We start from the raw sequence: 23192 nt of genomic DNA, 5'->3' as shown, positions 1-23192 counted from the left end.
GGTCAGCATGCCACTTGTTGTTTTTCGAGGAATCCGCGTCGGGGGAGGAGGGGGGTTTGATTATCTCACGCATGGTCAATAAAGGAACATGAAACGCGTCTCCATTTAGTATGTAAGTTACATTGTTAAAAAATGCAACTTACAAACATGGAATAATAAAACATGACACAACACAATGAAACAATAAAGGTGCTTGTGATAAAAAAAACTTCATAGATATCGTTGAGCAAGTTATCACATATCGGAGATCACTAAGAAAGGGTCATACCCAAAGTGGGTGCTTACCTGTTTAAAACTTCACAAGTATTGTTGAGTAACATATCACATATTGAAACTCACTAAAAAAAGGTCAGCATGGGGAAAGAGTTGTTTAAAGCTTTCCAAGTATTGTTGAGCAACTCAGATATTGAAAATCACTATAAAAAAATGGCAAAGCGTGGTCGGCAGGATTCGAACCTGCGCGGGCAAAGCCCACATGATTTCTAGTCATGCCCGATAACCACTCCGGCACGACCACGAATGTGGTAACAATCAAATTTAGCGTTATTTAGACAGGTAGTACTTACGATGTACGGAGCACTTGAACTTTGCTCAACGCGTGCAGACGTACCGCCGTACGAACCGCACTAGGCGAGACTGGTGTCGACACGGTACGTACCGTGGGTGCACCGCACACCCAAGCTCAGCCCATTTCGGAAGGGGGCCACGGGCCACCGTCAGAGGAAGATGACTTACTTTTTTTTTTGAAAACAGAGTTTTTCATCATTACTCAAACGTAAACAGTCAAATCCTTGGCTACAAAGTCCAGCACCACGGCTGGAGTTTCACCCTGCCAAACCACACTAGTCTCTCGCTCCAACCCAGCACCAATAAGCTGCCAGTTTATCAGCAACTTTATTACAGGTTCTTGACGAAATATGACAGGGGAACTAAAAAAAACTGCGTGCAGGTCCTCTTCTATCTCCTCGAAGAGCATCCCGTGAGCAGCAAGGTCGTAGTCCTTGCTATTAATCGCAGCCACTAGCACCTGGGAATCAGATTCAACGATCATGTTATTACGAGATTGCGTAAGTGCAAGCCAGAGCAGATAAAGTCATCGTGTGTTTTTTTTGCGAGGAAGTCATCGTGTTCTGTTTTGATTATTTATTTTGCATAAATAAATATACCATATATTTGTTTGATAAATATAATCTATTAATCTTCATTAAAAACCTAGCTAAACTGATATAAATATTTGCATTTATAAGTTATCAAAGATAGATAAATTTAACCTCACACGCTTTCTATTGAACGTGTCATATATTTCTTAACGAAGCAGATATTGTCTTGCTTTTATGGTGGAAAAGAAGTGTGTAATGTGGGTGTACTCTTCTGCTCATTTTGTCCTGAAATATATTTAGATGTTGTCTTCAACATTTGTACGGTCTCTAATATGTACCTTTGATAATAGTTTTTTGTATATACATATATTATTACAAAATTATTAAAAAAAATGTTATAAACACATAGAGTATTTATAAGTGTAAATTCAGTTGCTACCTCCTACTTTTAGATATATATTTTTACACTAGTTACCCCCATTTCATGGCTTTTCATCCGCATTATTCCATTCAGCAAAAGTTTTGCCCTTTTACCCATTTTGAAGCTTTTAGGTTGCCGAAAGTTCCTCCAACAGTTCTTTTGCTGAAAAAACCATCGTGGACCTAAATCAAGTACAATACAGTACCTGGAAGCAAATATGGGGAAGAAGAATAAAGTGAAAGCAATTAACAGGTGGTTGTGGAAGCAAATATGAGAAGAAGAAAATTAAGGTGAAACCAATGAACGGGTAGTCGTCCGATGTGGAGGAGGTGCGTACGTACACCTAGCGATCATGAAAAAAAAAAATCATTCCCGGCTAAGTCATTCTTCCTGTTGAGAAATAAACTCTAGAAGAAGAAAAAAAAGTGCAAGGTGGAATAAAAACTGGCAAACTTTTTGCTAAAAAATATGCTAAAAATTTAACGTCGGTTTTTTAGGCATGGCAAATCGAACTTTTTTATGGCAAATTATGTTTTCGCGAGGATGGCAATTTCCTTTAGCAAGCATGGCAAATCCTTGTCATGTTCAATTTTTTGTCAGGATTTGCCATGTTTGCTAAAAGAAATTGTCACCCGCGCGACAACATAATTTGCCATCTCGGGCATTCGATTTGCCATGCTCAAAAAACTGATGTTGAATTTGTGGAGAAATCATTTGCTAAATGAGGATGAAAACAGACTCGAGCTAAATGTAATCCGAACGACAATAATCTATATAAAAAATATCAAGAGTTAAAAGTTAAAATTCACTCTTATTTATAATGACATGTCAAAGAATATTGTTTTCAAAATAGAATCTAAATCTTCTATAAACATATGTTTTGTTTGTCTTTGCCTAGAGCAAACATAGCATTGGTTAAGTTCCGCTTGTGGTGGACCCTATCAACCCGACTTGGTCCATTTGGATTTCTGAGAACATCAAATTACCTCCTCTAAAATATGTCCTTGCTAACTTGCCATCCCCGACAAATCTGCTAGCAGCCCATTCGAGTTACAAGGCAACTAGCATTTTGTCATAGAAGTTCATGAAATGATGTTCTTGTTCTTCGTTCATTTTCGATGTTTTGAACCACTTAGATGCAATTAAATTTAGATTCTAGCCGAGAAGAGAGAGAGGGGGGGGATGATGTTTGGGTTTCTAGATCAAATTTTAAAAGTTAATACTGAGGATGACTCTAATTTAATAAGCCCATTTTCTCAATGGCGAAGTACTCCTCATTTGTGCAAGAGGTCTTGTATTCAATTGTGCAAGATGTCTTTGGGAAAATGAAGAGAGATAGCTCCCTAGCAATAGATTGTGTGAAGCACTCTGTTTCCATTGGAGGGCTAAAAAACTCCAAAATTAAAAAATAATTTGGCTATTTAATACTCCCTCCGTCCCATAATATAAGAACGTTTTTGCCACTACACTAGTGGCAAAACAGTTTTTATATTGTGGGACAGAGGAAGTATTTACAAAATAAAAGGAGTTTTTTAGAATGTGTGAGGTTTGGGTATGTTAGGGGAATGATCATAGAAGATAGAATAGATTTTATTGGCCCGTTGAAAACCATAAAACAAAAGTACTCCAGAAGACAATTGCGATGTACTCCCTCCGTTCTTAAATACTTGTCTTTCTAGGCATTTTAACAAGTGACTACATACAGAGTAAAATGAGTGAATCTACACTCTAAAACATGTCTACATACATCCATATGTAGTAGTCATTCAAAATGTCTAGAAAGACAAATATTTAGGAACGGAGGGAGTACTAGCTAGAGTTTATCATGGTAATTCCATACAATGTTTGGTGGGTAGTGAGCACTGGTTACTTCGATTCTCACATTTATACTTGAAATTTTCGAGAGTACAGATACGGAAACGCCCACAGGACATATGAATGAAAGTCTACATGGTAAAAGTCACAACTGGAAATACACATAGGACAAGCAACATGGCAGAATAAAGGGTCAGATTTGACGACTCCATAACACGGGCAGAAAGCTTTATATCAATTTTAAAGATCTCATGTTCATCAACATGGGTGTGCATTCCAGTCCCACCGCCACCTGGTGGTCAAAATGTGCGTACTGGGGTTTTCCAGCAACCGAATCAAAAGACTGACAAAGATTTCCAACTAAACCTAGTGATATGAAACCCATATCATGAAAACGAAATTCGCAAGATAATTGTCTCGTGGATCACACCCCATCAAACCAGAGTGACTATTAATGTCTAATCTTCTTATTTTACTGCAAAATGAATTCACTGGCCATGACAAGATCATAGCATCATCATGCCCGTTCAAGAGGAGGTGGCTTTCTTCAGGTACGCAATGAGATCAGCACGGTCCTGCGGCTTCTTCAGCCCAGGGAAGACCATCTTGGTTCCAGGAATGTACTGCATGGGAATAACAAGGTTTGGGTTAACAAGATACATTTCAAGAGAAGAGAATTGTTAAGGGCATGCTACGAACTGAGTGCGAGCATACAAGCTGATGCTAAATACATCAAGGCAAAACCATTTATCAGGACATCAGCCAGAATATGAATCAAGGATTATGTAAACAAGCTTACAGTTCCCAAAAAACAAAACTGTCCATATAGATAATACAGTACAAATTATAATCCAGAGAAGAACACAGCCAACCATTCAAACATGGCCAGAAGGAAATCAGATACACTACAGCAGGACTAGCTTCAGATTTGTTTTGGAATGCTTGGACATAACTACCAATAAGAGGTGATGTCTGGACTTTGGATAGTGGAATATGCAAGTAACCAAAACATCAACACAGTTTAATCAGAAACCTAGGTGCTGTTTGGCATATCTCCATAGGCTTCTCTACAGCTTTTCAACACATGAAATTCATTGATGTAATCACAAATTAGGTAACATAGGTCCCTAGATTATGCATACACTAGTGATGCAGACAAGCTTCTATACAGTTTTGCACGCAAGTACATATCACAATTTGAGAATACTTCATATATTGTCATCCTCACAAAGGAGTGAACCCAAAATATGATCATAGAGTGGAGAACACAGGTTGCTATCAAAGGCGTCCTAGAGTACAACACAACCACAAGTAAATGGAACTTCTGAAGTAATGTAAGTGATCAATAAGCATACCTTCTTAGGATTAAGCAAGTAGTCATACAGAGTGTTCTCCTCCCACTCCACAGCCTTGTTCTTGTTTGCCGCAGAGTAGGAGTAACCAGCGGTGGTACCCGACTGCCTCCCAAACAGACCATGCAAGTTTGGACCTGCAAGGACAAACAAAATGCTTAATATCAACAACAACCTTCTATCATATGCTCATGCATACATAGTAAGATGGGATGTGATGGAGGTTGAATCCTAAACGGACCATCTATTTAACACGGTAGCTAATCATTTTTAAGAAACCCTGTGCTACATAACAAATCATTAAAATAACCAGAAATGTAACAAAACTGGTCCATTTCGGACCGCTTGCGTCCCACATCAGAGACTAAGGAAATATGCATGCCTTCTATCAATCCCAGAATAAGCAGATCCCTAACATCATATATCAGATGATCGCAATGAAATAGTCACAAGCACGGCCAATAACATCAGCAAATTAATCTCGATCAGAGAGAGCACAGCAGCAGCAGCCTAATCGCACTAAGCAGGCGATTCAAAGCAACAAACAATCGCGGAGGCAAGCCCTGCTGCAACAGATCACGATTCGAGCAATAGGTAATCTCTAGCAAATATAGATTTACAATACAGCAAGCACCAGAAATCGGGAAGAAACATCTCGCCATCGACTGCTAAGCATAAGCAGAGCTACGAATCCAGTGCTCAATCGACCGCCCCATCACAAACCGCGACAGATCTAAGCGCTACTTCCGACAGCAGAAAGGGCACACACACAGATCTATCCGCGCAGCATCCGATCTGATCTCAACCACCGCCCCACACGCGCAGATCGAAGGAGCCATTCGGATCTCCCGCGCCCAACACGGCGAGGGACAGGCGAGAATAGATAAACACGCTGAGGCGTTGGGGGGAGACCGGCGGGGGAGGCGCCATACCTTGCTTGTGGCCGGCGCCGGCGTCGACGGTGTGGCACTGGGCGCACTTGGTCTTGAAGATCTTGGCGCCTGCGTCGGGGTTGCCGGGGGGAGCCTCGGAGAAGGAAGCCATCGCCGCCGCCGCCGCAGAGACTCGCCGGAGGACTCGAGGGGGGGAGGCCAAGTGAAACTTTTGCTCGCCTTTCTGGCTGCGGGCGACTTCGTGGGGAAGGTGTTGTATAGACCGGTCTAGCGGCGCGGCGGGGCGCGGAAGTACGGGAATGCCCCTGGGGCCTCGCGAGCGCTAGGCACGTGGGCGGGGGTGTTTCGGGAAAAAGAGGAGGTTCCGGAAGGTTTCCGTGGCTTGGAGGAAAAGAAAGGGAAGGGGGTGGGCGGCGCGTGGACGGTGAGCGTGGACACCAGACGCTCCGCTCGGTGTTGGGCGCCCACCAACTAGGGCTTCCCGTGGACCGGGTCTTTTCTTCTGTTTTTCTATGGTGCACCGGGTTTATCGACTCTGCTTTGGGGTCAAAGCGCTCCACTCGTGTCGTCGGATGGGGGAAAGGGGAATCTTGGCCGTTCGTGGGCAGGGCGTAGGTGTACGAACGATCCTGGTTGAAATTAGGTATAGGTCTGATTTTACGAGTGTGGCAAAATGCGTGGAGAAATGGAGATCAAGGAGAATCCTTGCAATTTCTTTTGTGTAAAAAGGTCCCTGCCATATTTTAAGTCTTATATAGGTCCTTACAAAACATAATCATCATAAAGAAAAATGAAAGTGTATTGAAAGCCTTGAATGTGTTGATGTCTTTTTCCTCCTGCATCCGGTGACAGTGCGCTGTGATCATATCTCGATGTCGCATCTGGGTCTCCACCTTATGAGAGCAAACTTTTTTAAGCCAAGGAGCCTGTAGAAGCAGCGGTCGAAAAATCATCGATGTAGACCAACACACGTCGATGCCCACGATCTTGCATATCACTGTCCAAGGGAAGAAAAAAAACAACGATAAGGAATAAGGGGCATGTAGAAACTCTGAAGACCAGGAAAACAAGAGAATCCAGATGAATCCACTGGAAACATAAAACCGAACGGACCCGGAGGACCCATCGGAGACACAACTCATCATGTACTCTGCCGATGATAAACACACCAATGGAATGGGGAAAGAACGAGAAGAAAATTATTCCCCCAAACCAAACACAAGGATTTCCTGATGTAAACCTGGAAAAAAAAACACTCGAGCTCGCCGTCGTCCAGGACCTTGCATCGACGCCCTTTTCTCTGGCCAGGCCAGGCTAGGCCGCCATTGAGGATCGTCGCGCTGAATATGTGACCCACCGGCCACCGTTTGATCACTCATCACATCACCGTCGCCGTCCTACGGCTGTCCACCAGCTCCTCCATACCGACTCCCGACGTGCAACAGCCCCTCCAACACCACTGGGGTCTGGGGCTTTGCCCCGCGACACACCCCGGTGGCGGCTAATGCCCGCGGCGTGCCTCTCTCACGAGATTAGTCTAGAACCCATGCATCCTGTGTAGTAAGGTTTTCAATTTAGTACGGCTAAAATGTGCAAAATTTGCCAATAGAAACAGTGGGGTTCCTTTGCATCCTGGTCGACTGGCCATAATAACAGCTGAAACAAGAGATCGGGTACATCATTTCTGCTGATCAGCTTGACGCATGGTGATAGATCCAGACCGCCGGTCGTCCTTGTCGATCGAACCGAACAAAGGCTTGCAATCAGCTCCAAAGAAAGACAAGAAAACACCATACATGAACAATTGCATCTACGGATCAAACATGAACATTGTCAACAGGTGGAGAAGCACTCCCCTGAACTTCCCGAGCTTTCCTGGGGGTCAGTGTTCTTCAACTAAAGCTCAAATTTATTTCAGGTATTTACAACGTTCTAGGTAGGGGTAAATCTTAAGGCAGTAGAGCTACGGCGGCATTAGTGGATATGATACACGTAGGTACATACGCTACTACGGTTAACAGGTGACAAAAGTGGTGGTGGTAGCGACGCAGGCCAGCATCAACCGTGGGCACGGGGAATAGCACGGATGATGCTTAGGCTGCGTGGAGTTGCATCCGATTCCTTCACGGGTTCAAAGCTATCTTGTTCAGCAGGATCCTAGAGGATGGAGACCTGGGGCTGGGTTAGTGCCAGTGTGGAGTAGAAGCCCTGCATGGACAAAGATTCATGTATGTTAAGTCATATGCCATAGGCAGATGTTGGACACAGCAAGTTATAATGAGGGATGACAATATTAAGCGTTTTGTTCAGGCAAATGTTTTCTGGTGCTCATGATCAAATTGCTTACTTTGGCTTTCTACCACCAACAGACAATTTATTGGGGCTTGGCTTGCTCGGCGACTGGGATGCCCCGCGTGGTGGGGGAGGCGGTGGCGGCTGCAGAATCAAGTGAGCAAAAGGTCAAATCTAATGTAAAGATACACCGTAAATTATGTATCTGATCATGAATATCTTTTAGATCAACAGTTATTATTCTGTAGCAAAATAAAAGCACATACATTTGGTACCCTTGTCTTTGCGCTTCCGGTCTGCAAAGGAGTTGCATTCTTTGATGCAAATACTCGAGATCCAACTGTCTCCTGAATGCCCTGCAAAAGAATCACAATAGCAATTACATCTCTGCCTCTCTGGTGCTTATTCTTGAACTTCCACTCTCTTGTTATATTATAATTATATTATTTCTTTACCGATAAGATCATGATGTACCATGGGTGAATGTAAAATTCTATTCAAAGTCTCATAATGAGGTGTAAACTGTATGCATAATGTAGAATATGTTCTAAATTTCATGCTTCCTTGCAGCAACTGACACGCTCAAAGAAGACTATCAGCATAGTGTGAGTCTGTAGAGAAGCATTCATATATAGACAAAACAAATCATGCAATCAGCTTATCAGCTTAGCAAGAAAATGAGCACAATGCTGTGATCAAAATAACCAATGGCACCGAATGAAAACAAGGTCACACTTAGTTACCTGCTTATTTGGCTTTCTGATGTTCTCTACGACTCGATTGGCTCCAACATTCGAAGTCAAAACTTTCCTTGGAGGAAGATTAACAGAACTACACAAATAAGAGTGGTAATTGTTATTAGCAGAATGATTAAACCAAATTTGATAATCCAAACCATTACAGCTGCGTAACAAAATTAGCACCTAGATTTTAGTTTCCCGCCAACTTGGAGTTCTAACCTTTCCTTAGCATAGCTGCCAAATGATGCAAAAAGAAGAAATCAAATATGGTACAAAAACAATTAAGCATACATGTCTGTAAGTCTGTACTGGTACCTTTTCATCTCTGGTTTGCTAGTTTTAACAAGATTTCGAGTAATTGCCTTCTGGGGAGTAGCCTGCATGAGAAACAGAGAGGAAACAGTCAGAAATGTGTATGTTAATTATGTGTTATGGTGAGAGAAGGGATTGGAACGTACCGCTGTGGCCATAGCACCATTTGAATTACCCGGCATTGCTCTCAACCTTATTGGTGTTTTTGGATCCAATTTCAGGGTATTCTCTTTGGCAACAGCTCGTCTTTCTCCCGTTGAAGGGCGACAAGGCGTGATGGCAACATCAGCATGCTTTGCTGCACTTCCCCTGCTGAGGCATTGTTCAGGAGTTGAAGGGCAACAAGGGTTGCCAACATTAGCATGCTTAAGCCCATTGTCTCTGGCAACAGGGCGTCTCTCAGCAGTAGAAGGCCTGCGAAGAGGAACAGCATCGGCATGCTTTGGAGCAGCTTCTCTTTTTATAGGGCGCCTCTCAGCAGTAGATGGTCGACGCAGGGTGACAACATCAGCATTCTTCTCTGCAATCCCTCTTGCGACAGGCCGCCTTTCAGCGCTAGATGGCCAACATGGACTGGCAATACCAGCAAGCTTTGGTGCTACCTCTCTGCGTGTAGGGCGCCTTTCGGCAGTAGAAGGTCGTTGTGTGCTAGCAATGTTGGCATGCTTAGGCGCTGGCTCTTTGGTGGTAAGGCGCCTATCAGGAGTAGATGGTCGGCGTGGGGTAGCAATGTTAGCATTATTTGGTGCCGGCTCTTTGGTGATAGGGCGCCTATCAGCTGTAGATGGCCGGCGTGGGGTAGCTACGTTGGCATGCTTTGGTGCCAGCTCTTTGGTTATAGCGCGCCTTTCAGCAGTAGATGGTCGACATGGGCTAGCAATGTTTGTTTGATTTTCTGCCAGGTCTCTAGTGGCAAGGCGTCTTTCAGCAGTAGAGGGGCGACATGAGTTAGCAATTCCAGCAGGGTTCCGTGAACCGTCTCTGGTGACAGGCCGTCGTTCCCTGGTGGAGGGCCGTTGCGATGCTGCTGAGGAAGGTCTTCTAAGAGCTATGGCACCAGGATCTTCTTTGGGCACACGTTTGGTTCTTCCCGTGGTGCCAATCACATTGGTGGTTGCTGCTTTTGGATTCCGCAATGATTGAATATTTCCAGGCTTGGTTTTCTGATTTATCACAATGGGCTTGGCTGATTCAGGACCCTGAAAATTGTTCATGAAAACCATATTATTAGTTTCAGGGAAATGTTCCTGTTCTGTGACATATCATAAATGCAGGTATTTATTTTGTGCCTTGCATGATTGAGCAGTTGGTCATCATTATGGGGTCCAGGCCATTATGCTAGTTATCAGAAAACAAGGCAAATGTAGATAGCAGCAAATAATTCGAAGTTCTAACAAGATAAACACCAGACCACGATGAAAAAGTTTACCTTACTGACAACTGTGTGATCAGGATTATAACTAGAAGTCATCTTGACCGTCTTTGGAATAATTTTTGAAGCTTGACTAATCCGGGAGCATTTCTCAATAATTCTCTTAGGGGTCATCGTAGCTTCATTGGGCATCAGCAGATCATCTTGACCACATTTAGCATTTTGTTTATCACTGCTTGCATTTTCTCTGGTTTCTTCGCCAATTATCTGTAAGCCTCCAACTGATGAAGAACGAGTCAATGTGGAAATTCCATTACCTATGCTCTCATTGTGATCCTTGTAGCATCCCAGTCGATGCTCAGGTGTGGTCTCGGCTGCTATTTGTCCCATGGAATCATCAACATGAGTTCCAGATCCAGCAGGAGATGCATGCTTTGCAACTGGTTCGTCTTCTCCTGTCTGACTAGAATCACTACCATCGCCACTGTACTCTAGATTCAGTTCAGTTTGTTGGTTTTGTTGTTCTAAAGCCTTTAGCTCCCTAATCCTCTTAAAGTATTCTTCAAAGTATGCCTTCTTCTTAGCAACTAATCCATTGAATTTAACAAACTCCTCAGTGCGCCTGTCATTGGTAAAAACAGACCACTTTTCCCATGCTAGTGATTCCAAATCGAATCTTCCAAAAGATATGGAACCATGGTCAAACACTTGTGTTGTTCCCTAAGGGCAGAAATAACACAGATATAAGAAGAGTGAGATTATTGACAAAGGTATTGATTCTTCACTTACAGATGGCAACAATTAGCTCTTTATAAAAAGCCTGGTTCAGACTACTAACTATTACAGAGATGTCTGACAGTAGTTAGCATGGATTTTCTAGCAATTTCAGTTGCAACAGGTAGATAGGCACTTGCCAGTTCATAGATCTACTATCAATCTTTACTTAGACTGAGGATCATATATATATTGATAAAAAAATAAAGGTTCTTACCAGACAGGCCTACGTAATACAAAATAAAAATAGTAATTACCATGGAAATTGGTCCTTTTATTATAATCCAGGTAAATTCTTTGTCTGAAATTAGCCATACTATGATACTATGGAAGTGTAATTACCTGAGAGGTATCCTGTCCAGATGATTCCTCATGCGGCCACGCAAAACAGTTTTGATTGACCTCTGTCGCCATAGTATATTGCGTGCCTAATTCATTAAACTACAATCCCTGCAAAATCGAACCAGCCATAAGCATAAGAAGAAGATACTAACAAGAGTCATCCACTGCTTTTTTAGAACTACTCCCTCCGTCCCAAAATTCTTGTCTTAAATTTTTCTAAATACGGATGTATCTAGTTACGTTTTAGTATTAGATACATCCGTATCTAGATAAATCTAAGACAAGAATTTTGGGACGGAGGGAGTACTATCTAGTGTTTTTTCAGCAAATTCAGGATTCAGATATTTGGAGCTAGGTCCACTGGAAAATCTCAAAACCCGACAGTGGCATCTCTGACAAGAACAGGTGCTATCTAGCAAGGAAGAATCAGATCCTGTCTAGTAAAAGGCTAAAAGCTTAAAAATAATATCACCAATCATCCTGCTGAAAGTGGCAATCCCCCCAAGTCCACTATTTGGAACCAACAATTTTCCATCGCAGCAAATCAATTCATGAACCCTGATCATTTCCAACTGCACCGTTGGGCCCTTGACACCTACCTTCGGAAGACAACATGTCACCAACACGAAATTTGTGCATTCGACAACTAGTCAAACAAGCAAACGTAACCCCACGGGAAATGATTGCATTATTTTCCCCTAAAATAACCAAGATAAGTTCTTGCAACTAGAGGATACGAGTGACAATTCGGAAAAGAAATGCGCAAAGAACTCACGCTAAAACACTTCAGCGGAACTGCAAGAACGAATGGTCGCTCAAACTGCTGAAAACCCTACCCCCGGTATGGACTTGCAGGAAAATCACGACCGAATCTAGAAACTTTTGAAGGGAATTTTTCAGAAATCACGCCGCAGATTACGCCCTTGCCAAATTAGGGCCGGATCTAGGTGGTGTGCCGGGCGCGCACCCAAAATTCGCGGGTATCAATCAGTTTGGGTTTAAGCAAGCAAAAATCACAGGAGGAGAAAAGGCTCATACCTCAAGAAAGCGACGCCCAAGATCGCTGGCGCAGCGGAGCGGAGGCAGCACAGCAGGGCCGCGACGAGGTAGAACAGCGGGACGGCGCGGCGGAAGGAAGCGAGGGAGCCCTAGGGCACAGCGGAGGCGCGCTGCGGGGGAGAATCTAGACCCGCATTGGGCCGGCGTGGAGCCTGGGGTAGGCCAGGGGCGAGAGGAAAGAAAGGTACAGTACAAGATGGTGGAGAGGGGAGGAGAAGGGAAAGTGTAGCTGCGGAGTAGAGGTACGAGATGCTGGCGGCTCGGACAGGGAGCCCCGACCCCCACCGTCGAGCACGGGCCTGGAACCGGCCGGCGGTCCGGCGAGCGCGGCGCGGCAGATCCGGGGGAGGGAGGAACCGCTGGGGCGAGCAAGAACTGTGGGCTGTGACCGCCAGCTCTCCCTTCTCTCTGGTGGCGAGCGCCCCGTGGTGTCTGCGCTCTGGCTTTGCCCTACGGTTGGGCGTACCGAAAGAGAGAGAGAGGATTTGATTTGTTTCTACCGCGGCTGGTGGTGGCGGATGGCAGTGTACGGCGGCGTTTATTGCTGCTGCGACGGGGAGGGGAGCGGGGCGGGGGAGCGGGGGAGGGAGGGGATACTTTCCTTGCGTACTTGGGGCCGGATTAGGTGGGTGTTAGCGGGGACGACAGTGTGTGAGTGAGTGTCAAGTTTTACTAACCGTTGGGGCCGAGAGGGCTACTCGCCTCTCTCTTCTTTTTAAAATAAAACCTGGCCACACCCTATTGTACTACTACTTTTTTCATTTTTTGGATTTATGTAATGTGAACTGTGGTTATAGAAACAGATAAATACAGGGGGTTAACTATGTGAATTGTAGAAAAAAATCCAGATTAGGTGCGAGCAATACAAATATTCGGCTATGAAAAGACTGAAAGGGAACCCCGCAGTGGCACCCGCCGAGCTCCACCTCTGTAACACCCCGGATATGATTTACCCAATATGTAATCCAACTCTTGCCGTTTCTGGCGTTAAGTTATTTTTATTTTCTCGGGTTCGGGTTTTTGTCTCCGTGTGTTGTTATCATTGTCATGCATCTCATATCATGTCATCATGTGCATTGCATTTGCATACGTGTTCATCTCATGCATCCGAGCATTTTCCCCGTTGTCTGTTTTGCATTCCGGCGCTTCGTTCTCCTCCGGTGGTCAATTCTACCTTTTTTTTCGTGTGTGGGGATTAAGCATTTCCGGATTGGACCGAGACTTGTCAAGCGGCCTTGGTTTACTACCAGTAGACCACCTGTCAAGTTTCGTACCATTTGGACTTCGTTTGATGCTCCAACGGTTAACCGAGGGACCGAGAAGGCCTCGTGTGTGTTGCAGCCCAACACCCCTCCATTTTGACCTAAAACCCTCTCCATCATCTAGAGCGTTCGATCACGATCGCGTGACCAAAAACCGCACCTCATTTGGACACTCCTAACTCCCTCTACCTCTATATAAAGAACACCCCAAAAATCTCCTTCTCCTTCCTCCCGAAAACCTAGCTCCTCGTCCACCGCGCCGCGCCGGACAAAATCCGCGCCGACGAACATTGTCCGCCCGATCCGCCGCCGCCTCTCCCGTCCCGCCACGTGGCACGCCCCGCCGCCGCCGCTCCGGCCCGAGTCGGGCCCCCGCGAGCCCGTCGCCCGCGCCGCCCGGTGGTCTCTCCTCCGCCGGCCTGCTCCGCCGTCCGCCGCCACCACCTCGTCGCCGGCCGCCGCGCCGCCTCCCGGTCCGCTCCGCCGCCAAGCCGGGCCTCGCCGCCGTCCCTCGCCGCGGACGCCGCCACCGCGCCGCCGCACGGCTCCGGCCTCCTCCTCCTCTCCCTCGACGCCGTCCCCGCCTTCCACTCCAGCCGGCAAACTCCGGCGAACTCACTCCGGCCAACCTCGGGAAACGCGCCAGATCCAGATCTAGATCCCCGTCTCGGTTGACTTTTCTGCCCGAAATCCTAATTATTTGCTCATGTTCATCGTGCTATAACTTTGCATCCGTAGCTCCGTTTTGGGCATATATCATATCAAAATGTTCGTCTTAGAGAGCACATCATTTCATCCCATTGCATCATTTTCATTTGAGTTCATCTTGATGCTCGAAATGCTGTTAGAAGAGTGCTATTTGAGATAATTGTCAGATCTGCTGCTCCAATTAGATATTTGTCATTTTTGCCATGATTAATGTGTGCATGATATACCCAGGTGCTCTTCATGTGTTTTGTTAAGGGTTTTGTCATCTTTCCAGAGGTGCAACCCATGTATTTTTGTGATGTGTGTGATGACTAGCACAAGCTTGCAAAGTGGAGCATTCGTTAATGCTGATTTCAGGGACTTAGCATTTCCACTAAGTCCTTGGACTGTTTATCTCATATTGCCATATGTTCATGTTGTTTCCTAGTGATCCGTGCCTCTTTTGAGGATGATCAGTAAGGATGTTTTGTTAATCTTGTATTGTTCTATCCATCCATGTCCTTGTTTGCAATTGTGGAGCACCCTATCTTGAGTCAATCAAGCTCTACTTTTGTCATTTCGAGAATCTGGGCAGATTGTCTACTTGTTAGCAATTTTGCCGAGGATGTTGTAGTTGATCCGTGCATGCTATGCTATTGTTCTTGCCATTTCTAGCTTGTATTTTGTGTATTCTTGATGGGTGTATGCTTAGTTTGTCATGACTTGCTCTGTGGTGAGTGCATCGAGCTCGTAAACATGCCTACTTGATATCTGTTTCCAGCATGCTCCAGTTTTCATTAAGTCTGAGAACTGATTATGTTTTTGCCATGTTCACATGCTTGCAAATGTATTTTCTGATCCCTTTTGGCTCATGGTCACTAAGGGACTTTTGTTAAGCTCTTTGAGTAGCTCCATGCCATGCTTTACTTTGCCATGTTCAGGTCCTGTAGCATATTGTTTTCATGCTCCAAAGAGTGCTACCTGATCTGAAATTCCAGACAAGTGTTAATTTCACTAAGTCTGAAATCTGTTTATCAAATGCATTTTTGCCATGCTTGTTTGAACCTGTTAATGGATGAATTGGCCGTAGCTCAGTGCTAGACTTTTGTTAAGCATCTTGAGTGGATCCCTGCCATGTATTTTGATGCCATGTTTGGGTGTTGTAGCATGTTCATCTCATTGCATTTAGATGGCTACTTGATGTAAATCGCAGATCGTGGTCATATTTGAATTGCTTGCCATTTCCAAACCGTAACTCCGATTCCGGCGTTCTTTATATCGTTTTCAAGCGATTTCATCTCATCTTTCCAGTGGAACACTTGGATTTCCAATGTGAGGCCAGGTTCATGCATCCCTTGTCAAATCTTGCATATGCATCCCGCATCGCATCCCGCATAGCATACTATCCTTGCATCATATTGTTTGAGCTTTGCACGTGGTTGATTGTGTTCCGTTTGCTTGTTTGTATTGTTTGGGTAGAGCCGGGAGACGAGTTCGCTAATAAGGAGACCGTTGAGTTTGCTTTCGAGGATCCAGTCAACTCTGACAACTTTGCAGGCAAGATGATCATACCCTCGAAATCACTACTATCTTTGCTATGCTAGATGCTCGCTCTTTTGCTATGCCTATGCTACGATGCCTACCACTTGCTTATCATGCCTCCCAAATTGCCATGTCAACCTCTAACCCACCATGTCCCAGCAAACCGTTGATTGGCTATGTTACCGCTTTGCTCAGCCCCTCTTATAGCGTTGCTAGTTGCAGGTGAAGATTGGAGACCGTTCCTTGTTGGAACTTTATTTACTTGTTGGGATATCATTATATTGCCATGTTATCTTAATGCATCTATATACTTGGTAAAGGGTGGAAGGCTCGGCCTCTCGCCTAGTGTTTTGTTCCACTCTTGCCGCCCTAGTTTCCGTCATATCGGTGTTATGTTCCCGGATTTTGCGTTCCTTACGCGGTTGGGTTATAATGGGAATCCCTTGATAGTTCGCCTTGATTAAAGCTTTTCCAGCAATGCCCAACCTTGGTTTTACCATTTGCCACCTAGACTTTTTTTCCCTTGGATTTCCGGAGCCCGAGGGTCATCTTATTTAAACCCCCCCGGGCCAGTGCTCATCTGAGTGTTGGTCCAACCGAGCGATGTCCGGGGCTACCAGGGGCAACTCTGGGCTGGCCTACCCGATGTCTAGCTCATCTGAGTGTGCCCTGAGAATGAGATGTGTGCAGCTCCTATCGGGATTTGTCGGCACATTCGGGCGGTGTTGCTGGTTTTGTTTTAACCTGTCGGGGTGTCTTGAAGAACCAAGGTACCGAGTCTGATCGGAACGTCTCGGGAGAAGGTCTATTCCTTCGTTGACCGTGAGAGCTTGTCATGGGCTAAGTTGGGACTCCCCTGTAGGGATTTGAACTTTTGAAAGCTGTGCCCGCGGTTATGGGCAGATAGGAATTTGTTAATGTCCGGTTGTAGATAACCTGAATCTTAACTTAATTAAAATGAATCAACAGTGTGAGTTACCGTGATGGTCTCTTCTCGGCGGAGTCCGGGAGGTGAACACGGTGTTGGAGTAATGCTTGCGCAGGTTGTTTCTCTAGTTTCTCGTTTGCGCTTTGCCCTCTCTTCTCGCTCTCCTTTTGCGAACAGGATAGCCACCATATATGCTAGTCACTTGCTGCAGCTCCACTTATATTTACCTTGCCTTACCTATTAAGCTTAAATAGTCTTGATCACGAGGGTGCGAGATTGCTGAGTCCCTGTGACTCACATATTACTTCCAAACCAGATGCAGGGCCTGATGTTTCCGCTCCAGATGGCGCGCTTGAGCTCAAGTGGGAGTTCGACGAGGACTCTCAACGATACTATGTTTCTTTTCCTGATGATCAGTAGTGGTGCCCAGTTGGGATGATCGGGACCGTGTCGCATGTTGGGTTGTCTTTTATTTTGGCGCCGTAGTTGGGCCATGAGTGTTTGATTGTTGTAATGCTATTTATGTACTTGATTGACGTGGCGAGTGTAAGCCAACTATGTTTTCTCCCCTTTATTATTTATATTACATGGGATGTTGTGAAGATTGCCTAACTTGCGACATATGCCTTCAATGCGATTATGCCTCTAAGTCGTGCCTCGACACGTGAGAGTTATAGTCGCATCGAGGGTGTTACAAGTTGGTAATCAGAGCCTTCCCCGACCTTAGGAGTCCCATTGCTTGATCGTTTTAGCAGCCGAGTTGTGTCTAGAAAAATGTTTTGAGTCATTTAGGAATTATATATCGGAGAGTTTAGGAATTATTTTTACTTCCCAGTCTCCTCATCGCTCTGGTAAGGCATCCTGACGTAGAGTTTTGACTCTTCTCTTCTCAAATTTCACTAAAAAAATTAGGATCACGCGGGTATCTTGGAATCGTTCCGATGGCTTTGTGACGAGAACATTGTCTTGGTGCCTCCTGTCAGGGGTTTTGTGGCAGTGTCCCGGGGAGTTGAGCTCCGAGGTGTTGTCGTCATAATTTTATCGTTGCAGTTCTGGAATACCTGAGTTTAGTACACCGACATCGAAAATCTCTTTTATGCAGTTCGTTGGTGAGATAACCTCGACGCCATCCAGTACTGGGGCGGGAGTTCGGGAGTATCGCCATAACTTGTATAATGGATGTTTTTCGAAGGTTGAGATAGATGGTTTCCGAAGTTTTCTCGGTTATGTGTTGAAAGATGGATACAGCTGGATGTAGGAATTGCTAGATTTGGGTGAGATATTATGCTTCCCCTGTATCCCCAACACCTGATTGCATAACCGGAAAGTTTCGGGAGTTTCATAGGTGGGGATTCTTCTAGCTCTAGTTCTTCTTCCACGGATATTTGGTTTGAGATTGGATTTCTTACCGAGTATTCGTTCTTGATCCGTACCTTGTTGATTTATTTCTCTACCTAAATTCTAAGTGGCTTCTCAATTTATGGATATGTGACCATTTTAAGAGGAATGCATTCGTTCATTTTGTTCGGATGTGAAGACTATATGTTGCAATTTTCATTCCGTTGGATTCAGCTTCATTTTATCTGTCAATGTGCTAACGGTGGTCAACCTTTTCAGGATGGCTCCCGCTAAGAGCACCAATCAGAATCAGAATCAAGATCCGCCACCACCTTCACCTCCTCCGGAGGCATGGCAAGCTGTGATGGCCGCAACCAATGCAAACACACAGTTGATCATGCAAATTCTTCAAGAGCGCAATCAAGCGAACCAAGGCAACCAAGGCAACAATCAGAATCACTTTGCTACACTCAACCAGTTCCTTGCTAACGGGCCAAAAACTTTCAGCAATTGTGTTGAGGCAACTGATGCTGACGATTGGCTCGTGGATCTGTGCAAGCATTTCGAGTGCAGTAACGTCAGGCCTGAGGACTTTGTCAAGTTCGCTTTCTTCCAACTCAAAGATCAAGCTGCAGAATGGTTCCAGCAGTACAAGAATTCTAGTGGAGGACGTGCGATTACCTGGGATGAATTCCATCAAGACTTCAAAGCTCATCATATCCCTCAGAGCATGGTTGAAAGCAAGCGTGAGGAATTCCGCAACCTGAAGCAAGGCTCTTTGTCTGTCTATGACTACAACAAGTTGTTCCAGAAGCTCGCCCGCTTTGCCAAGCAGGACGTACCTGATGAGAAGAGCATGATATACCAGTTCAGGGGTGGTCTCAGGGAAGAAATTCAGCTAGCTCTTGTTCTCTTTGAGCCCTTGAGGTACGATGAGTTCTACAACATGGCATTGAAGCAAGAGGCCACTCAACTGAGGTGTGATGCTTCCAAGAAGCGAGCCAGAGACACTACTCCTTCTTCCTCTACTCAAGTGGCCAAGCAGCAGAAGTATTGGCTTTCTCCTCCTCCGTTTTGTCAGCCGTATCAGCAGAAGAGCAAAGGTGGCAGTGGATCTTCCCACCCACCCAACCCTGGCTTTCAGAACAAGACTTCGTCTCAAGCTCCAAGATCAAGTCTCCATATCGCCGTCCGCTTTCAGAGGTCACGTGCAACAAGTGCCAACAGAAGGGTCACTGTGCCAACAAGTGTTTCAACTAGAGGCGTCTTCCTCCTCCTCCTCCTGTGAGATCGGCAAGTACAGCTATGGTCAAGCATAACACCAAGTCCGCCAAGGTCAACTTGATGAATGCAACTCAGGCAGAGGACTCGTCAGATGTCATCATGGGTAACCTTCCTGTTAATGATATTCCTGCAAAAGTTCTTTTTGACACGGGTGCATCGCATTGTTTCATCTCGAGACCATTTGTTTCTAAGCATGAGTTGTCTTTACAAGATTTGCCTAGACAGTTATCTGTTGTTTCTCCGGGTAAATTCATGAATGCAAGCGCTATCGCCCCGGATGTTACTATCACGTTGGGCGACTACAAGTTCTTTTCTTCTCTGGTGGTTCTTGGTAACTCGGATATTGATCTTATTCTCATAATGGATTAGCTTTCTAAGCACAAGGCGCATCTTGATTGTGCAGCCAGGCAGATTCAATTGACTCATTCGTCTAAGGATGTAATTGTCTTTGCCGCTCGTGATGATACCATCCGTCTGTTTTCTCTCAATGAGAAAGGTGAACTGGATGCTATCTCGCAGATTCCAGTCGTTTGCGAATATCAAGACGTCTTTCCAGAAGAGCTTCCAGGAATGCCTCCGCACCGGCCAGTTGAATTCGTCATCGATCTTGAGCCTGGCACGAAACCTGTGTGCAAGCGTCCTTACAAGCTCGGACCTGAAGAGTTGAAGGAGCTGAAGAAGCAACTCGATATTCAAGAAAGAATGAGTCTCATCCGGCCTAGTTCTTCTCCGTGGGGTTGTGGTGTTCTTTTTGTGAAGAAGAAGGATGGAACGGACCGACTTTGTGTTGATTACCGTCCATTGAACAAGAAGACCATCAAGAACAAATACCCACTTCCCAACATCAACGAGCTGTTCGAACAACTCAAAGGTGCTCAAGTATTCTCCAAGCTTGATCTCCCTATGGGTTATCATCAGATTCGAATTCGTGAGCAAGTTATTCCCAAGACGGCTTTCAGGACAAGCTATGGTTCATATGAGTACACTGACATGTCTTTCGGCCTCGTCAACGCTCCTCCGACTTTCTCTCGCATGATGAACTTCATCTTCAACGCCTACACCAATGACTTCGTTTTGGTCTATCTCGACGACATTCTGGTTTTCTCGAAGAACAAGGAAGATCATGCCAAGCACTTGCGTTTGGTACTCGATAAGTTCAGAGAACACAAGTTCTACGCCAAGTTCTCCAAGTGCGAATTTTGGCTCGATGAGGTTCTTTATCTTGGTCATATCATCTCTGCCAAGGGCATTGCGGTGAATCCTGAGAAGGTGTCTGCAATTGTGAATTGGGAACCTCCTCAGAACGTGAAGCAACTCCGTAGCTTCCTCGGTCTCGCAAGCTACTGTCGAAGATTCATTGAAAACTTTTCTAAGATCGAGAAGCCTCTCTCAAATCTTCTCCAGAAGCACGTCAAGTACGTTTGGTCTCCGGAGTGTGACATTGCTTTCAACACTTTGAAAAATAAATTGATCACTGCTCCAGTTCTGACTCCACCTGATGAATCCAAACCGTACGAGGTCTTTTGTGATGCCTCTCTCCAAGGTCTTGGCGCAGTGTTGATGCAAGAGAAGAAAGTTGTGGCTTATACCTCTCGCCAATTGAAGCCCAATGAGAAGAACTACCCCACTCATGATCTCGAGTTGGCGGCAGTTGTGCATGCTCTTTTGACTTGGAGACATCTCTTATTGGGAAGAAAAGTGGACATTTTCACTGATCACAAGAGTCTCAAATACATCTTCACTTAGCCTAATCTCAACCTCAGGCAGACTCGATGGGTCGAAATGATTCAAGAGTATAATCCGAGTATCGAGTATACCCCAGGCAAGGCCAATGTGATTGCTGACGCTTTGAGCAGGAAGGCTTATTGCAACAGTCTGATTATCAAGCCTTATCAACCCGAGCTTTGTGAAGCTTTCCGCAAACTTAATCTGCAAATTGTTACACAAAGTTTCCTCGTCAACCTTCAAGTCTCTCCTACCTTGGAAGACCAGATTCGCCAAGCTCAGCTTCTTGATGCTATGGTGAAAAAGGTGAAGATTGGGATTGCCAAGAGTCAACCCAAGTACAAGTGCTACCGCCTTGATGACAAGGATACTCTCTTCTTCGAGGATTGTATTGTTGTGCCCAAAGGTGACCTTCGTAAAGTGATCATGAACGAGGCTCACAATTCTCTCCTCTCCATCCACCCTGGGAGTACGAAGATGTATCAGGACCTCAAGCAGGCTTATTGGTGGACTCGAATGAAGCGTGAGATTGCTCAATTCGTGAATGAATGTGATGTCTGCAGAAGAGTGAAGGCAGAACACCAAAGGCCAGCTGGTCTCCTCCAACCTCTTGCCATTCCAGAATGGAAGTTTGACCACATTGAAATGGACTTCGTGACTGGGTTTCCAAAGTCCAAGCATGGCAATGATGCTATATTCGTTGTCATCGACAAACTCACTAAAGTGGCTCACTTTCTGCCTATCAAAGAGTCAATCACTGCAGCTCAATTGGCGGAACTCTATACCTCTCGGATTGTCTCTCTGCACGGTATTCCTCAAGTGACCTCTTCTGACCGTGGCAACATCTTTACATCCAAGTTTTGGGATTCTTTTCAGAAGGCCATGGGCACCAACATCTGCTTCAACACAGCTTTCCATCCTCAAACTAGCGGTCAAGTCGAGCGTGTCAACCAGATTCTTGAAGATATGTTCAGGGCTTGTGTGATCTTGTTCGGCATGAAGTGGGAGGATTGTCTTCCTTATGCCGAATTCTCCTACAACAACAGTTTTCAAGCAAGTTCGGGCAAGGCCCCATTTGAAATTCTGTATGGCAGGAAGTGTCGTACCCCTCTCAACTGGTTCGAAACCGGTGAACGTCAGCTTCTGGGAAATGACTTAATCACAGAGGCAGAGGAAATGTGCAAAGTCATTCGAGATAACCTCAAAGCAGCCCAATCCTGCCAGAAGAGCTACTATGATAGTAAGCACTGTGATTTGGCTTTCGAGATCGGAGATCATGTTTACCTCCGCGTCTCTCCTATGGAAGGTACTCGTCGCTTCGGTATCAAAGGGAAGCTTGCCCCTAGATACGTGGGACCTTTCAAGATCGTCAGCAAGAGAGGCGATCTCGCCTATCAACTCGAGCTTCCTTCAAACTTTGCAAATGTTCATGACGTGTTCCATGTCTCTCAGCTCCAAAAGTGCTTCAAAACTACTGACCGCACCGTCAACTTCGAGGACATTGAGCTCCAAGAAGATCTCTCTTACCGTGAGCACCCCGTTGCTATTCTTGAAGAGACTGAACGCAAGACTCGCAACAAGTCAATCAAATTCCTCAAAGTCAAGTGGTCACACCATTCCGACCGTGAAGCTACCTGGGAACACGAGGATCACCTCCGTTCCGAATACCCGGCGTTCTTTCAGTCCTAGATCTTGGGACGAGATCCTTTCGTAGTGGTGGAGTGTTGTAACACCCCGGATATGATTTACCCAATATGTAAATTAACTCTTGCCGTTTTCGACGTTAAGTTATTTTTATTTGCTCGGGTTTGGGTTTTTGTCTCCGTGTGTTGTTATCATTGTCATGCATCTCATATCATGTCATCATGTGCATTGCATTTGCATACGTGTTCATCTCATGCATCCGAGCATTTTCCCCGTTGTCCGTTTTGCATTCCGGCGATTCGTTCTCCTC

General features: G+C 45.2%; 2 protein-coding genes and 1 non-coding gene across 3 annotated transcripts; all 3 read right to left on the bottom strand.

The window, feature by feature from the left end:
• Positions 1–435: 435 nt before the first annotated feature.
• On the bottom strand, positions 436–517 carry TRNAS-AGA. The gene has a single exon. It is a non-coding gene; the product is annotated as a tRNA-Ser (tRNA).
• A 3017-nt stretch (positions 518–3534) lies between these two features.
• On the bottom strand, positions 3535–5829 carry LOC125518861 (cytochrome c). Its single transcript, XM_048683736.1, has 3 exons — positions 5621–5829; positions 4692–4825; positions 3535–3959 (listed from the first exon to the last, which is right to left on the bottom strand). Exons 1-3 carry the CDS (start codon positions 5730–5732, stop codon positions 3864–3866), a joined length of 342 nt encoding a protein of 113 aa, XP_048539693.1. The 5' UTR covers positions 5733–5829; the 3' UTR covers positions 3535–3863.
• Positions 5830–7349: 1520 nt separating this feature from the next.
• Positions 7350–13050, bottom strand: LOC125518852 (proteoglycan 4-like). Its single transcript, XM_048683731.1, has 10 exons — positions 12452–13050; positions 11414–11521; positions 10355–11017; positions 9072–10124; positions 8929–8990; positions 8797–8847; positions 8617–8704; positions 8140–8229; positions 7929–8017; positions 7350–7789 (listed from the first exon to the last, which is right to left on the bottom strand). Exons 2-10 carry the CDS (start codon positions 11483–11485, stop codon positions 7765–7767), a joined length of 2193 nt encoding a protein of 730 aa, XP_048539688.1. The 5' UTR covers positions 11486–11521; positions 12452–13050; the 3' UTR covers positions 7350–7764.
• Between the last annotated feature and the right edge of the window lie 10142 nt (positions 13051–23192).

Source organism: Triticum urartu, chromosome 1, assembly GCF_003073215.2.
Source record: "Triticum urartu cultivar G1812 chromosome 1, Tu2.1, whole genome shotgun sequence".
NCBI lineage: Eukaryota > Viridiplantae > Streptophyta > Magnoliopsida > Poales > Poaceae > Triticum > Triticum urartu.
This window is presented reverse-complemented; position numbering and strand designations above follow the sequence as displayed.